The sequence below is a fragment of the Oncorhynchus kisutch genome, linkage group LG24, assembly GCF_002021735.2.
Source record: "Oncorhynchus kisutch isolate 150728-3 linkage group LG24, Okis_V2, whole genome shotgun sequence".
Taxonomy (NCBI): Eukaryota; Metazoa; Chordata; class Actinopteri; order Salmoniformes; family Salmonidae; genus Oncorhynchus; species Oncorhynchus kisutch.
In genome coordinates, this window is record NC_034197.2 from 40832473 (window position 1) to 40849417 (window position 16945).

Below are 16945 nucleotides of genomic sequence, written 5' to 3' on the forward strand. Positions count from 1 at the left end.
CTATAGAACTATCACACTTCACAACCAAAAAATGAATATGCCAATATTTGTATACAATGAGTCACAATTGGGGCAGTGTGCCATTGCCATTTCAGGTGTGAAATATTTGGTAAAAGCTGAATTAGCATTAGTCAACCAGAAATACTTTTGAAAAACTATTACTTTTCAGAAAGGATGTTTGCAAAAACATAAAATCAGAATTGAACAAAGGAGCAAATTGAAGTCAACTCCACCTGAGTGAGCCTGAACACCAATCAGAGACCACTATGATGACACACCAAATGATGACCCCCCCCAATCAGAGACCACTTTGATGACACACCAAATGATGACCACCAATCAGAGACCACTTTGATGACACACCAAATGCGTTTGATGGATCCTTTTTTTGTCTTCTTCTAATGCCTCTTAAGGGGAAAGTAATCCAAAAGTAATCAGATTACATTACTTCGTTTGGGTAATTCAAAAGTTACGCTACTGATTGCAGTTTTGGACAGGTAACTAGTAATGGATTACAATTAGAAAGTAATCTACCCAACCCTGACTGAGTTGGCCCCGGGGGCGTTGGTTTCACTGAAGTTTCAATACCTCCTTTCAGTCGCAGTTAGTGACAGAGAGAGAGAGAGAGAGATAGAGGTGTTTTGTGTCAAGACGATTTCCATTGAAATGGAGTGCTTCAGTTTTTTCGTTCAGTTGATGTTGGTAAGCGTTGCCTCTGCCGGGATAGATGGAATACATTGGACATATACAGGTACATATTTATTCATTTATGACCTATTCCCCTTTCAGTTATCTGTAGGTTTCTTTGGGGGGGGGGGGACTCGAAATCCCCAGAAAGAACACAAAGTCTTCAACTCATTAAAACAAATGTTCTTCATTTCAATTCATTATTAACGTATTAAAGATAATGAACTCTACTTTAACTCTGAAGAATGACGAAGAGAAAGAGTTGGAGAATATAATAACAGTGACAATGTGTTATTGCTGTTTAAATCAGTCGTCATGATGACAAACAGGAACCAAACATGATGATCAGGCACTGTACGTGATTATAGCTATGGAAGATGGGTAGGTCATTAACGTAGTGTGTGTAACGTCTGTGCCTTTCAACCTGTCATTTGGTTCATGCTGCAGAGTACTAACTCTCCTACAAACCACCGGTCAGACATGGGTTGTTGTTGTTGTTGTTGTTGTTTTGTGATTACACCAAGGTGTTGTGAAGGTATGCCTACAGAGAGAACAGTAGGACTTCATACAATATCAGTCAGTCCCCCCCGCCCCCCCCCCCCTTTTCTTCCCCAACTGTCTACTTGGATTATAGTTGGACGCGTGGGCAGCCAATGAAAATATTGTGGCCAAGTTTACATTGTTGCATTCTTTGTCATCATTCGTTGTTCTAATCCACCCGCGGCATTCCGTTTGTCCCTACGTCAGAAGGGGCCCTGGACCAAGTGCACTGGGCGGAGAACTATCCTGCCTGTGGTGGTCGGAAACAGTCCCCCATTGACATCCAGAGGCAGAACGTGCGACACAACCCCCACATGATACAGCTGGAGCTCACCGGATATGATGCTCAGAAGGGTAACTTCCTCATGAAAAACAACGGACACTCAGGTAAAAAATACATTAAAAAGTAGTGGGATGATGTCTGAAATTAAAAAGTAGTGGGATGATGTCTGAAATTAAAAAGTAGTGGGATGATGTCTGAAATTAAAAAGTAGTGGGATGATGTCTGAAATTAAAAAGTAGTGGGATGATGTCTGAAATTAAAAAGTAGTGGGATGATGTCTGAAATTAAAAAGTAGTGGGATGATGTCTGAAATTAAAAAGTAGTGGGATGATGTCTGAAATTAAAAAGTAGTGGGATGATGTCTGAAATTAAAAAGTAGTGGGATGATGTCTGAAAACAATTATGACAACAATAACATCTTTAACAAATGTATCTAAATTAAGTTAGGATTTGCTTCCTTTAACAAAGAGACTACTCAAAATGTGATCCTGTGTGACTCAGAGCAAGGCACTTGCAAAAAGGCAAGAAATGTGTGTTTGATTCCAGCTGAGGCCACCCACGGGTATGCCACGCATGACTTGCTTTGGATAAAAAGCATCTGCTGAATGGCTTATGTCATTATTATTTTTTTAAACGTCTTCTTGTGTTGTGTCCAGTTGAAATCGTCCTCCCTCCCAGCATGGTGATCACCAAGGGTCTCCCCGGGCACTACACGGCCGTCCAGATGCACCTCCACTGGGGCGGCTGGGACTTGGAGGAGAGCGGGGCAGAGCACACCCTGGACGGCATCAGATACATGGCAGAGGTGGGCTAGTGCTAGAGATACACCCCCCCCCCCCCCCCCCCCCCCAAAAAAAAGACTAATGTACTGTTTCTAAGAGATCGTTTCTAGAGATCCTTATTATTCTCTATCTTTGGTTAGGTCAGGGTGTGACTCGGGTGGGAAAGTCTATGTTTTCTATTTCTGTGTGTTTGGCCGTGTGTGTGTGTGTGTGTGATTCTCAATCAGAGGCAGCTGTCTATCGTTGTCTCTGATTGGGGATCATATATAAGTTGTCCTTTTCTCTTATTTTCTGTTTAGTGTCTGTGCCTGACAGAACTGTTCGCGGTCGTCTTTTGTCTTTGTTGTTTTGGTGTCATCAAGAAAAAGACGATGTACGCCTACCACGCTGTGCCTTGGTCCACTCTTCATTCTACGAACGAGAGCCGTTAGACTACAGCTACCTCAACAGTGCTCTTCTATTCAAGGACTCATTTATTTGGTTTTGATGTTCCTGGAGGATCCTAGGGCCTGTACTAAAGTTATCCTCTTGGTTCCTGGAGGGACATAGGGCCTGTACTAAAGTTATCCTCTTGATTCCTAGAGGGACATGGGGCCTGTATTAAAGTTATCCTCTTGGTTCCTGGAGGGACATGGGGCCTGTACTAAAGTTATCCTCTTGGCTCCTAGAGGAACATGGGGCCTGTACTAAAGTTATCCTCTTGGCTCCTAGAGGAACATGGGGCCTGTACTAAAGTTATCCTCTTGGCTCCTAGAGGAACATGGGGCCTGTACTAAAGTTATCCTCTTGGCTCCTAGAGGAACATGGGGCCTGTACTAAAGATATCCTCTTGGTTCCTGGAGGATCCTAGGGCCTGTACTAAAGTTATCATCTTGGTTCCTGGAGGGACATGGGGCCTGTATTAAAGTTGTCGAACGTTGCCGGTCTTGGGCTGCTTTCTCACCCTCTAGCCATGACAAGTGGATCTTCTTGAGTTGTTGTATGGATGAAGTACAGATTAGTTTTTAGTCACTCGGATTTTCACAAACTGAATAATTGCTGCATAAACATTGTATATGGTGGGTTCCCTTCCGACAGGTTCAGCAATTCTGATAAACAATGAGGTCATAGGTCAATTAGGACATGACTAATTTGTAGCCTAGTAGGCCTGTCTAAACTGGGGGTTTTGAGCAAAATTATCATTATTTGACGAATGATGTGGGCCTCGAGAACCCAAAAAATGGGCCTGTGTGTTAGAAATGTCTGGGCAGATTTCTGGTCCCAATTATTCCTGGTGAACAATGTATTTGTTTCTTTGTCCTCTGTGTTTGCAGCTCCACGTTGTCCATTATAACTCTGATAAGTACAGGAGCTTTCAAGAGGCCAGCGACAAGCCCGACGGACTGGCAGTTCTAGCCTTCTTCTTCGAGGTGAGATCTGGAGATCTGAGATCTGGTTCTCCATCTTCTCTTACTTCTTCTTCTTCTTCTTATTATTATTTAGGTCCCACTTTAAATGGTGTTCAGCTAATAAAGGCTTCATAAAGGCTTCATAAAGGCTTCATAAAGGCTTCAAAGCCTTCATAATGCCTTCATAAAGCCTTCATAAAGCCTTCATAAAGCCTTCATAATGCCTTCATAATGCCTTCATAATGCCTTCATAATGCCTTCATAAAGCCTTCATAATGCCTTCATAAGCACCACATAAATGTATTACAAAGCATCTATAACCGTATGTCATAAATGTGGCATAACTGTGTGACATAATCATCAATGTCAAATGTGATATTTCCCTCTATGTCGAATGTGATACACAGTTGAAATCGGAAATTTACCTTAGCCAAATACGTTTAAACTCAGTTTTTCACATTCCTGACATTTAATCCTAGTAAAAAATCCCCGTCTCAGGTCAGTTAGGATCACCACTTTATTTTAAAAATGTGAAATGTCAATAGTAGAGAGATGTATTTATTTCAGCTTTTACTTCTTTCATCATATTCCCAGTGGGTCAGAAGTTTACATACACTCAATTAGTATTTGGTAGCATTTCCTCTTTATTGTTTAGTTTGGGTCAAACGTTCCAGGTAGCCTTCCACAAGCTTCCCGCAATAAGTTGGGTCAATTTTGGTCCGTTCCTCCTGACAGAGCTGGTGTAACTGAGTCAGGTTTGTAGGCCTCCTTGCTCGCACATGCTTTTTCAGTTCTGCCCACAAATGTTCTATAGGATTGAGGTACTGGCCACTCCAATACCTTGAATGTGTTGTCCTTAAGCCATTTTGCCTCAACTTTTAAAGTATGCTTGGGGTCTTTGTTCATTTGGAAGACCCATTTGTGACTTCCTGACTGATGTCTTGCTTGAGATGTTGCTTCACTATATCCACATAATTTTCCTCCCTCATGCCATTTATTTTGAAGTGCACCAGTCCCTCCTGCAGCAAAGCACCCCCACAACATGATGCTGCCACCCCCGTGCTTCACGGTTGGGATGGTGTTCTTCGGCTTGCAAGCCTCCCTCTTTTTCCTCCAAACATAATGATGGTCATTATGGACAAACAGTTCTATTTTTGTTTCATCAGACCAGAGGACATTTCTCCAAAAAGTACAATCTTTGTCCCCGTGTGCAGCTGCAAACCGTAGTCTGGCTTTTTATGGTGGTTTTAGAGCAGTGGCTTCTTCCTTGCTGAGCTGCCTTTCAGGTTATGTCAATATAGGACTCGTTTTACTGTGGATATAGATACTTTTGTACCGGTTTCCTCCAGCATCTTCACAAGGTCCTTTGCTGTTGTTCTGGGATTGATTTGCACTTTTCGCAGCAAAGTACTTTCATCTCTAGGAGACAGACAGCGTCTCCTTCCTGAGCGGTGTGATGGCTGCGTGGTCCCATGGTGTTTAAATCAAATCAAATTTATTTATATAGCCCTTCGTACATCAGCTGATATCTCAAAGTGCTGTACAGAAACCCAGCCTTAAACCCCAAACAGCAAGCAATGCAGGTGTAGAAGCACGGTGGCTAGGAAAAACTCCCTAGAAAGGCCAAAACCTAGGAAAAAACCTAGAGAGGAACCAGGCTATGAGGGGTGGCCAGTCCTCTTCTGGCTGTGCCGGGTGGAGATTATAACAGAACATGGCCAAGATGTTTAAATGTTCATAAATGACCAGCATGGTCAAATAATAATAATCACAGTAGTTGTCAAGGGTGCAACAAGTCAGCACCTCAAGAGTAAATGTCAGTTGGCTTTTCATAGCCGATCATTGAGAGTATCTCTACCGCTCCTGCTGTCTCTAGAGAGTTGAAAACAGCAGGTCTGGGACAGGTAGCATGTCCGGTGAACAGGTCAGGGTTCCATAGCCCTAGCCTCCCGACACAAACTACTGCAGCATAAATACTGGAGGCTGAGACAGGAGGGGTCAGGAGACACTGTTTATACTTGCGTACTATTGTTTGTACAGATGAACGTGGTACTTTCAGGCATTTGTAAATTGCTCCCAAGGATGAACCAGACTTGTGGAGGTCTGCAATTTTTTTTCTGAGGTCTTGGCTGATTTCTTTAGATTTTCCCGTGATGTCAAGCAGTGATATAGATGGTTTGAAGGTAGGCCTTGAAATACATCCACAGGTACACTTCCAACTGACTCAAGTGATGTCAATTAGCCTATCAGAAGCTTCTAAAGCCATTACATCATTTTCTGGAATTTTCCATGCTGTTTAAAGGCACAGTCAACTTCGTGTATGTAAACTTCTAACCCACTGGAATTGTCATACAGTGAATTATAAGTGAAATAATCTGTCTGTAAACAATTGTTGGAAAAATGACTTGTGTCATGCAGAAAGTAGATGTCCTAACCGACTTGCCAAAACTATAGTTTGTTTAACAACAAATTTGTGGAGTGGTTGAAAAAGGAGTTTTAATGACTCCATCCTAAGTGGATGTAAACTTCCGACTTCAACTGTATACATGTGATTTATAAAGGGGGACATGTTGTGAAAGGGAAGGCATGTTAGTCACATGACATCTAATCTCATTCCCAGACACTTCGGCCCAAATGCGCTGTTCTGGTGGACCAACTCAAACGTGGGCTTCATTAGTTAGGGTTTGTTTTAAAATCACATTTTAATAAGATCAATTGTGCAAAGAGAATGGGTGTGTTTTAGCCATATCTACAACATTTGTGGCTGTGTTAACTAGTGACGACCAGAGGGATTGTTTTTGCTAGCAAAGGACATATCCTGATGACAAATACTTTACTCAGTGAGGTCACCCCCATATAATTCTATGGTCCCACTATGACCAACTCTGAATGGTTGATATCCCAGGCTGATATGTGCTGTGTGTTCAATAAGCTGGAGACGACGTAACACCTTGATGAAAGCCCCCAACCTACAGAAACACTAACCTTGATGAAAGCCCCCGACCTACAGAAACACTAACCTTGATGAAAGCCCCCAACCTAAAGAAACACCTTGATGAAAGCCCCCAACCTATAGAAACACTAACCTTGATGAAAGCCCCCAACCTACAGAAACACCTTGATGAAAGCCCCCAACCTAAAGAAACACCTTGATGAAAGCCCCCAACCTACAGAAACACCTTGATGAAAGCCCCCAACCTACAGAAACACCTTGATGAAAGCCCCCAACCTAAAGAAACACCTTGATGAAAGCCCCCAACCTACAGAAACACCTTGATGAAAGCCCCCAACCTACAGAAACACCTTGATGAAAGCCCCCAACCTACAGAAACACTAACCTTGATGAAAGACCCCCAACCTATAGAAACACTAACCTTGATGAAAGCCCCCAACCTACAGAAACACCTTGATGAAAGCCCCCAACCTACAGAAACACCTTGATGAAAGCCCCCAACCTACAGAAACACCTTGATGAAAGCCCCCAACCTACAGAAACACTAACCTTGATGAAAGCCCCCCAACCTACAGAAACGCTAACCTTGTTGAAAGCCCCCAACCTACAGAAACACTAACCTTGATGAAAGCCCCCAACCTACAGAAACACCTTGATGAAAGCCCCCAACCTAAAGAAACACCTTGATGAAAGCCCCCAACCTAAAGAAACACCTTGATGAAAGCCCCCAACCTACAGAAACACCTTGATGAAAGCCCCCGACACCATCTGGATAAGGACATTTCTGTGCTGAGCCAGAATTTATCTAAATGGGGAGATGGGAAACTCCATTCCATTCGTTTAATTATAATCCTCTTTAATTTAACAAATCTCATGACGCGACTATGAGACGTGGCTGTATCTAGGGGGATTTTTAAATTTAGCTGACCCGGCTAGCTAGCTAAAGAAATTTAGCTAGTTAGCTAGCAATTGATGTGAAGTCTCCAAAATTATTTGAAATAATGATTGAGGTAGCCACTACATTGCAATAAATAAAGAATGTTGAAATCAATAAATAAAAATTTTTGAAATCAATAAATAAAAAATGTTGAAATCAATAAATATTTTTTTTTGCTGCCCAGTGGAACCACAGTGTTCTAACTCATCACATGCACACGTACGACGCTAACCAAACAACAGTGCAGGGCATGCACACTGAATTATAGGGCAACTACACTCACAAATCTAAGTCTGTTCGATTTTTTTTTTCTCCCAGAACTCAAAAGTCGTCTTCTGATATCGTTTAGTGCTGTGAACATTTAATTCTGCTGTTTTTCCATTTTAAAAAAGTGTGAAAAACAGGGGGAAAACAATAATTTTGGGGGAAAATCCAGAAACTGGAAAAACAAAATAGAGAGAACTGAATTTGTGAAAAATACAGAATTAGGCAAAAAAACATACATACATTTTAAAAGACCTTCGAACATTTTTGCTGTGCATGACTCCACTTTAGAGTGTCATCCTACAGCACAGTATTTTGGGGGAAAGTTGAAGTCAGGTCCAATATTGGCTCTGCCTCCAAGAGGGAAAGAGGTTGGGCCATCCTAGAGAGAAACCCAGAGAGGAACCAGGCTCTGAGGGGTGGCCAGTCCTTCATACTTACATAAAAACAGTGTTGGTTACCTTCAGACGAGTCCTATGACAGAGACAGACCATTGTGTTTGTGAGAGTCTCCCCTTTCCATAGCATGGTCATAACAGATCCAACCGTTTGGATGCTACAGACGTTTTCGTGAGAAGACTCATTTTCTGTGATGTCTCCCAGTCTGACATACATCGCCCTAGTTGTGCCACCTTTCACCGCAGACGAGGAAGTGTTACTTAAGCAGATGCAGAAGACAGATATCTCAAGCTTGAACTGATGGATTTTGATGTTTTTTTTTATCTCTCCTGTAGTCATGTTGCCAGTCTGTTTATCTCTCCTGTAGTCATGTTGCCAGTCTGTTTATCTCTCCTGTAGTCACGTTGCCAGTCTGTTTATCTCTCCTGTAGTCACGTTGCCAGTCTGTTTATCTCTCCTGTAGTCATGTTGCCAGTCTGTTTATCTCTCCTGTAGTCATGTTGCCAGTCTGTTTATCTCTCCTGTAGTCACGTTGCCAGTCTGTTTATCTCTCCTGTAGTCATGTTGCCAGTCTGTTTATCTCTCCTGTAGTCACGTTGCCAGTCTGTTTATCTCTCCTGTAGTCATGTTGCCAGTCTGTTTATCTCTCCTGTAGTCACGTTGCCAGTCTGTTTATCTCTCCTGTAGTCATGTTGCCAGTCTGTTTATCTCTCCTGTAGTCACGTTGCCAGTCTGTTTATCTCTCCTGTAGTCATGTTGCCAGTCTGTTTATCTCTCCTGTAGTCACGTTGCCAGTCTGTTTATCTCTCCTGTAGCCATGTTGCCAGTATGTTTATCTCTCCTGTAGTCATGTTGCCAGTCTGTTTATCTCTCCTGTAGTCATGTTGCCAGTCTGTTTATCTCTCCTGTAGTCATGTTGCCAGTCTGTTTATCTCTCCTGTAGTCACGTTGCCAGTCTGTTTATCTCTCCTGTAGTCATGTTGCCAGTCTGTTTATCTCTCCTGTAGTCACGTTGCCAGTCTGTTTATCTCTCCTGTAGTCATGTTGTTTATCTCTCCTGTAGTCACGTTGCCAGTCTGTTTATCTCTCCTGTAGTCATGTTGCCAGTCTGTTTATCTCTCCTGTAGTCATGTTGCCAGTCTGTTTATCTCTCCTGTAGTCATGTTGCCAGTCTGTTTATCTCTCCTGTAGTCATGTTGCCAGTCTGTTTATCTCTCCTGTAGTCATGTTGCCAGTCTGTTTATCTCTCCTGTAGTCATGTTGCCAGTCTGTTTATCTCTCCTGTAGTCATGTTGCCAGTCTGTTTATCTCTCCTGTAGCCACGTTGCCAGTCTGTTTATCTCTCCTGTAGTCATGTTGCCAGTCTGTTTATCTCTCCTGTAGTCACGTTGCCAGTCTGTTTATCTCTCCTGTAGTCATGTTGCCAGTCTGTTTATCTCTCCTGTAGTCATGTTGCCAGTCTGTTTATCTCTCCTGTAGTCATGTTGTTTATCTCTCCTGTAGTCATGTTGCCAGTCTGTTTATCTCTCCTGTAGCCACGTTGCCAGTCTGTTTATCTCTCCTGTAGTCATGTTGCCAGTCTGTTTATCTCTCCTGTAGTCACGTTGCCAGTCTGTTTATCTCTCCTGTAGTCATGTTGCCAGTCTGTTTATCTCTCCTGTAGTCATGTTGTTTATCTCTCCTGTAGTCATGTTGCCAGTCTGTTTATCTCTCCTGTAGTCACGTTGCCAGTCTGTTTATCTCTCCTGTAGTCATGTTGCCAGTCTGTTTATCTCTCCTGTAGTCATGTTGCCAGTCTGTTTATCTCTCCTGTAGTCATGTTGTTAATCTCTCCTGTAGTCATGTTGCCAGTCTGTTTATCTCTCCTGTAGTCACGTTGCCAGTCTGTTTATCTCTCCTGTAGCCATGTTGCCAGTATGTTTATCTCTCCTGTAGTCATGTTGCCAGTCTGTTTATCTCTCCTGTAGTCATGTTGCCAGTCTGTTTATCTCTCCTGTAGTCATGTTGCCAGTCTGTTTATCTCTCCTGTAGTCACGTTGCCAGTCTGTTTATCTCTCCTGTAGTCATGTTGCCAGTCTGTTTATCTCTCCTGTAGTCACGTTGCCAGTCTGTATCTCTCCTGTAGTCACCTTGCCAGTCTGTATATCTCTCCTGTAGTCACGTTGCCAGTCTGTTTATCTCTCCTGTAGTCACGTTGCCAGTCTGTTTATCTCTCCTGTAGCCACGTTGCCAGTCTGTTTATCTCTCCTGTAGTCACGTTGCCAGTCTGTTTATCTCTCCTGTAGTCATGTTGCCAGTCTGTTTATCTCTCCTGTAGTCATGTTGCCAGTCTGTTTATCTCTCCTGTAGTCATGTTGTTTATCTCTCCTGTAGTCATGTTGCCAGTCTGTTTATCTCTCCTGTAGCCACGTTGCCAGTCTGTTTATCTCTCCTGTAGTCATGTTGCCAGTCTGTTTATCTCTCCTGTAGCCACGTTGCCAGTCTGTTTATCTCTCCTGTAGTCACGTTGCCAGTCTGTTTATCTCTCCTGTAGCCATGTTGCCAGTATGTTTATCTCTCCTGTAGTCATGTTGCCAGTCTGTTTATCTCTCCTGTAGTCACATTGCCAGTCTGTATATCTCTCCTGTAGTCACGTTGCCAGTCTGTTTATCTCTCCTGTAGTCACGTTGCCAGTCTGTTTATCTCTCCTGTAGCCACGTTGCCAGTCTGTTTATCTCTCCTGTAGTCATGTTGCCAGTCTGTTTATCTCTCCTGTAGTCATGTTGTTTATCTCTCCTGTAGTCACGTTGCCAGTCTGTTTATCTCTCCTGTAGTCATGTTGCCAGTCTGTTTATCTCTCCTGTAGTCATGTTGCCAGTCTGTTTATCTCTCCTGTAGTCATGTTGTTTATCTCTCCTGTAGACAAGTTGCCAGTCTGTTTCTCTCCTGTAGTCATGTTGCCAGTCTGTTTATCTCTCCTGTAGTCATGTTGCCAGTCTGTTTATCTCTCCTGTAGTCATGTTGTTTATCTCTCCTGTAGACAAGTTGCCAGTCTGTTTCTCTCCTGTAGTCATGTTGCCAGTCTGTTTATCTCTCCTGTAGTCATGTTGCCAGTCTGTTTATCTCTCCTGTAGCCATGTTGCCATCTTGCCTCTGCTTTAGCCAATGTGTGGTTGTTTTCTAGTTTTGTTCTGCCAAGAAGTTTTAGCAGTTAGCTTGATCGACACGTAGCCTAGCACGAACCATACTGAACTCTCCCAACACGAATACAGAATGTGAGAACGACATCAGGATGGTTCGTACGAGGCTAATCGACACCAACTACAGCGATTTCATCAACAACCTAACAAATTCCCTCCTGTGTCCTCGTTGCCAGTCAGGCATGCTTCTGTTTCTTAGCCAATGTGTGTCAAGGACAACATGATGTAGCCTAGCAATACAGAATCCATCACATTCCTGTTTGTGTTTTTCCGTTATAGGACGGACATTTTGAGAACACCTACTACAGCGATTTCATCAACAACCTGGAAAAAGTCAAGTACACAGGTGATTTGGGTTTTCTTTTGAATATTACTGAATCTATCTACATGAATAACATTAGTTTTGAATGTATATACAGTACCAGTCAAAAGTTTGGACACACCTACTAATTTCTACATTGTAGAATAATAATGAAGACATCAAAAGTATGAAATGACACATATGGAATCATGTAGTAACCAAAAAAGTGTTAAACAAATCTAAATGTTATATTTGAGATTCTTCAAAGTAGCCACCCTTTACCTTGATGACGTCTTTGGCATTCTCTCAACCAGCTTCATGAGGTAGTAGTAAATTAAAGGTAGTAAATTAACAGGTGGGATTTATTTGTGGAATTTGTGGAATTTCTTTCCTTCTTAATGCGTTTGAGCCAATCAATTGTGTTCTGACAAGGTAGGGGTGGTATACAGAAGACCAAGTCCATATTATGGAAAGAACAGCTCAAATAAGCAAAGAGAAATGACAGTCCATCATTACTTTAAGACCTGAAGGTCAGTCAATGCGGAAAACGTCAAGAACTTTGAAAGTTTCTTCAAGTGCAGTCGCAAAACCATCAAGCGCTATGATGAAACTGGCTCTCATGAGCCACAGGAAAGGAAGACCCAGAGTTACCTCTGCTGCAGAGGATCAGTTCATTAGAGAGTTAACTGGCTCCCATGAGGACCGCCACAGGAAAAGGAAGTCCCAGACTTACCTCTGCTGCAGAGGATAAGTTCATTAGAGTTAACTGCAACTCAGATTGCAGCCCAAATAAATGCTTCACAGTGTTCAAGTAACAGACACATCTCAACATCAACTGTTTGATGCTCATTTTCTTTCTTCACTTCTTGTGTTGTTGTACAGGCCAGTCCCTGAACATATCCACCCTCAACGTGCGCTCCATGCTACCTGAGAACCTGAACCATTTCTTCAGGTACCAGGGCTCTCTCACCACCCCTCCCTGTTACGAGAGCATCCTGTGGACTGTGTTTGACACACCCATCACCCTCTCTCACAACCAGGTAACCCTGCTCTCTCTCTCTCACAACCAGGTAACCCTGCTCTCTCTCTCTCACAACCAGGTAACCCTGCTCTCTCTCACAAACCTGCTGATGTGTAAATACATTTTTGAATTCTCCAAAAATTGGAAGTGAACTCTTACACTCTGCACCAAGCCTCCATGAAAAGCTGATAAACAACCCTGTGAAAGATTCAATCATTCGTTCATCCATTTATTCATCCATGTATTAATTCGATTGATTCGTTCATTAATTAATTCTCCTCTCCTCCTCCACTCCTCTGCTCTCCTCTCCTCTCCCCTCGCCCAGATCAGGAAGTTGGAAAGCACTCTGATGGACATGGACAATAGGACCCTGTGGAATGATTACCGCATGGCCCAACCTCTCAACGACCGCGTGGTCGAGTCCTCCTTCCTGCCTGGCCTGAGGAAAGGCAGTATGTACCTGGTCTTAGGGATTCAATAGATCAACTAAACTGATCCAATATTATCATATATATATATATATGTAGATACAGGTCTTGCTGTATATGATAGGAAGTGGATCTGGTTTTCCTAATTATGCTGTAGCCTTAATTTGAAAGACATGTATCTTCAGTTTGCTCCACTTTTCATACACCATGGTTTGAAAGCGAGGTAGACAGCATCTTGGTCTCTTCAAGGCAGCATGTATCTATACTTGACCAGCTGTACAGGACCGGCTGTGTCAGGACCGGCTGTGTCAGGACCGGCGGTGTCAGGACCGGCGGTGTCAGGACTGGCTGTACCGGACCTGCGGTGTCACACAGCCGGGACCGGCGGTGTCGGGCCCGGCGGTGTCGAGACCGGCGGTGTCAGGACCGGCTGTGTGTGCTAAGTAAAGGAATGGATATATTCCACCCTTAGGCAGAAGCGTTGAGAGCTAGAGAGCTCTGTGCATTAAATCCAGTGGTTGTAGATACGGTGCATTCAGAAAGTACTTGACTTTTTCCACATTTTGTTACGTAACAGACTACTAAATGGATTCAACTGTTTTTTCCCCCCTCATCAATCTACACACAAAACCCCATCTTTCTTTCTCTCTTTCTTTTCTCTCTCTCTCTATCTCTCTCTTTCTCTCTCTCTCTCTCTCCCTCTCTTTCGCTCTCTCTTTCTTTTTCTCTCTCTCTCCCTCTCTCTTTCTTTCTCTCCCTCTCTCTTTCTCTATCTCTCTCTCTCTCTCTCTCTCTCTCTCTCTCTCTCTCCCTCTCTTTCTCTCTCTCTTTCTTTCTTTCTTTCTTTTCTCTCTCTCTCTCTCTCTCTCTCTCTCTCTCTCTCGCTCTCTCTCTCTCTCTCTCTCTCTCCCTCTCTCTTTCTTTCTCTCCCTCTCTCTTTCTCCACTCAGCTTTCTGTCGCCATGATGAAATAGAATCAAAGCTCCTGAAGATTGAGGGTCTGATAACTTCTCTTGGAAAACACATACGTTCAAGTAAGAGTGTTCTCTATTTACCATTTCAAAGTATAGCAAAATGAGGGAAGGTTTAAGTGAACTGACTCTTGGAACCTTGTGTTTGTTCATGTAGGTGCAATTGGGGATGCAAGGCCTTCCGAACATGGTGAGTAGTTACTTATGAGTACACCGTACCCTACCATGTGCTCTTATGTGTAATAACACCAATGTGTTACAATAGGAGTTACAATAGGAGTTGCAATAGTACTTACAATAGGAGTTGCAATAGGAGTTGCAATAGGAGTTACAATAGGAGTTACAATAGGAGTTACAATAGGAGTTACAATAGGAGTTGCAATAGTACTTACAATAGGAGTTGCAATAGTACTTACAATAGGAGTTACAATAGGAGTTACAATAGGAGTTGCAATAGGAGTTGCAATAGGAGTTGCAATAGGAGTTGCAATAGGAGTTACAATAGGAGTTGCAATAGGAGTTGCAATAGGAGTTGCAATAGGAGTTGCAATAGGAGTTGCAATAGGAGTTGCAATAGGAGTTGCAATAGGAGTTACAATAGGAGTTGCAATAGGAGTTGCAATAGTAGTTAGTACATAACTACTATACGGGTACATGTCATGTATAGGCTAACACTTTACATGAAGTTGCTATTTTATGATTTCTATTTCGATTACTTATATTTATAGAATGATTGTTCAGTAGTTGTATAGCAATCTGTCTTCTGTGTCAGATGTTAACCGTATCACTCCTGTCCCCCATAGAGCCCAGAGTGATGTCTCCCCTAGTGCTCCACTTCCCAGAGAGCAACACCGAGAGCTATGCCCGGGCCCACCTGGATCACTCCATGGACCTGCACTCCTTCACCGCCTGCATGCACCTGAAGACGCGCCCTGGAGAGATACACACTGTCCTGTCATACTCCAGCCAGGGCAACGACAACGAACTGATGATCACCGTGGGATATGAGGTGGGTGGGGAGGAGGGAAGGAGGGATGGAAGAGGGATGGATGGAGGGAGCGAGGGATCGAGGGAGGGAGGGAGGGAGGGAGGGAGGGAGGGAGGGAGGGAGGGAGGGAGGGAGGGAGGGAGAGGGAGCGAGGGAGGGTGGGGAGAGGGAGCGAGCAAGGGAGGGTGGGAGGGAGAGGGAGCGAGGGCGGGAGCGAGGGAGGGAGGGAGGGAGGGAGGGAGGGAGGGAGGGAGGGAGGGAGGGAGGGAGGGAGGGAGGGAGGGAGGGAGGGAGGGAGAGACGGAGCGAGGGAGGGAGACGGAGCGAGGGTGGGATGGATGGAAGGAAGAGGGAGGGTTGGATGTATGGAGGGAGGGATGGATGGATGAAGTCGGGAGGCAGGGAGGAGGGAGGGAGGGATGATGAAGTGAGGGCGGGAGGGAGGGATGGATGAAGTGAAGGAGGGAGGGAGGCAGGGAGGAGGGAGGGATGATGAAGTGAGGGTGGAAGGGAGGCAGGGAGGGATGATGACGACGCGAGGGCGAGAGGGAGGGAAGAGGGAGGCAGGGTGGGATGATGAATCCAGGGCGGCAGGGAGGAGGGAGGGCAGGAAGGAGGAGGGAGGGCGGCAGGGAGGAGGGAGGGTGGGAAGGAAAAGTCATTGAGACTTATTTCTATTTGTCATGTGATCCATCCAGGTGGGTCTGTGGATAGGCAACGAGTTTGTCAACCTGCCCCACAACTTCCACTCCCGTGACTGGGTCAACTACTGTGTCACCTGGTCGTCCCACTCCGGGGGAGCTGAGCTGTGGATCAACGGGCTGGTGGGGGAGGAGCAGTACCTCCGGAGGAGATACACAGTCAGCCCAGCAGGGGTCTTCATCCTGGGGAAGGACCAGGACGGCTTCCTGGGGATCTCTGACACGGACGCCTTCGTGGGTCAGATGACGGATGTCAACGTGTGGGACTACGTTTTGAACTCGGCTGAGATCCGTGAACAGATGTCCTGTGAGAACACCGCCTCTCCCAGGGGGAATGTGTTTAGCTGGGGGGTCACACCTCTGAGTCTCTATGGAGGGGTGCAGCTGGAGACCGACTATAGGTGTCACTGAGGGGAGGGGTGCAGCTGGAGACAGACTAAAGGTGTACTGGGTGGTGTTCAGTAGGGCACAACGTAGCAAAACGCATTGAAACGGGGAATAAAATATAAATGATGTCTGGTCAATATATCAAATCTATCCTTTACTGCTAACTATTGAGTATGAAGGATATCTCATCTATTTGAGACATGGGTAACGGGCTCAGTTTATAACAATGTTTATTGTATAAGGGAATCGCAGCAGATCTCAATGTCCATGTGGGCTCAGAGCATCAGCAAACCATCGTATTCGTATCTTTTGTTTTCTTAATAAAGTTCTATATTAAGCATCTTGTGTTTATTTTATTAATTAAATCTAACAGACATGTATCGTTAGAGGCACTACAAAGCCAGTGAACTACAAAACCGACACTCAAGACAGATATCACAGAAATGCATTCAAATTATTTTTTTAAAACAATTTAATTTAAATAAATATAGATTACATCAACTGGTTCCAGGCCACTCTGTCATCTTTCAAACAGAAAAGCCTGTTTATTTTCTTCTCCTTTCTTCTCTCCAACAGACACCTTGTTAAATGGCCATAATCCACCTCCGTGGAAGGCCGTTACCTTTCCCTGCCGTCTCCTGTCTCTGATTTGATTGGCTCGTCTCCTACTTGTATCTCTACCTGGTTCCTGGTGAGCGAACATCCGACTGATCTCCAGGAAGGTCTTGTTCCTGGTC

The 16945-nt window shown here is 44.1% G+C and overlaps 1 protein-coding gene across 1 annotated transcript; it reads left to right on the forward strand.

The window, feature by feature from the left end:
• The first annotated feature begins 602 nt into the window (after window positions 1-602).
• On the forward strand, window positions 603-16548 carry LOC109885091 (carbonic anhydrase 6-like). The gene is made up of 11 exons (XM_031804421.1): window positions 603-751; window positions 1435-1614; window positions 2167-2315; window positions 3606-3701; window positions 11691-11757; window positions 12595-12752; window positions 13059-13185; window positions 14112-14195; window positions 14290-14322; window positions 14936-15141; window positions 15819-16548. Exons 1-11 carry the CDS (start codon window positions 667-669, stop codon window positions 16230-16232), a joined length of 1599 nt encoding a protein of 532 aa, XP_031660281.1. The 5' UTR covers window positions 603-666; the 3' UTR covers window positions 16233-16548.
• Window positions 16549-16945: the final 397 nt, after the last annotated feature.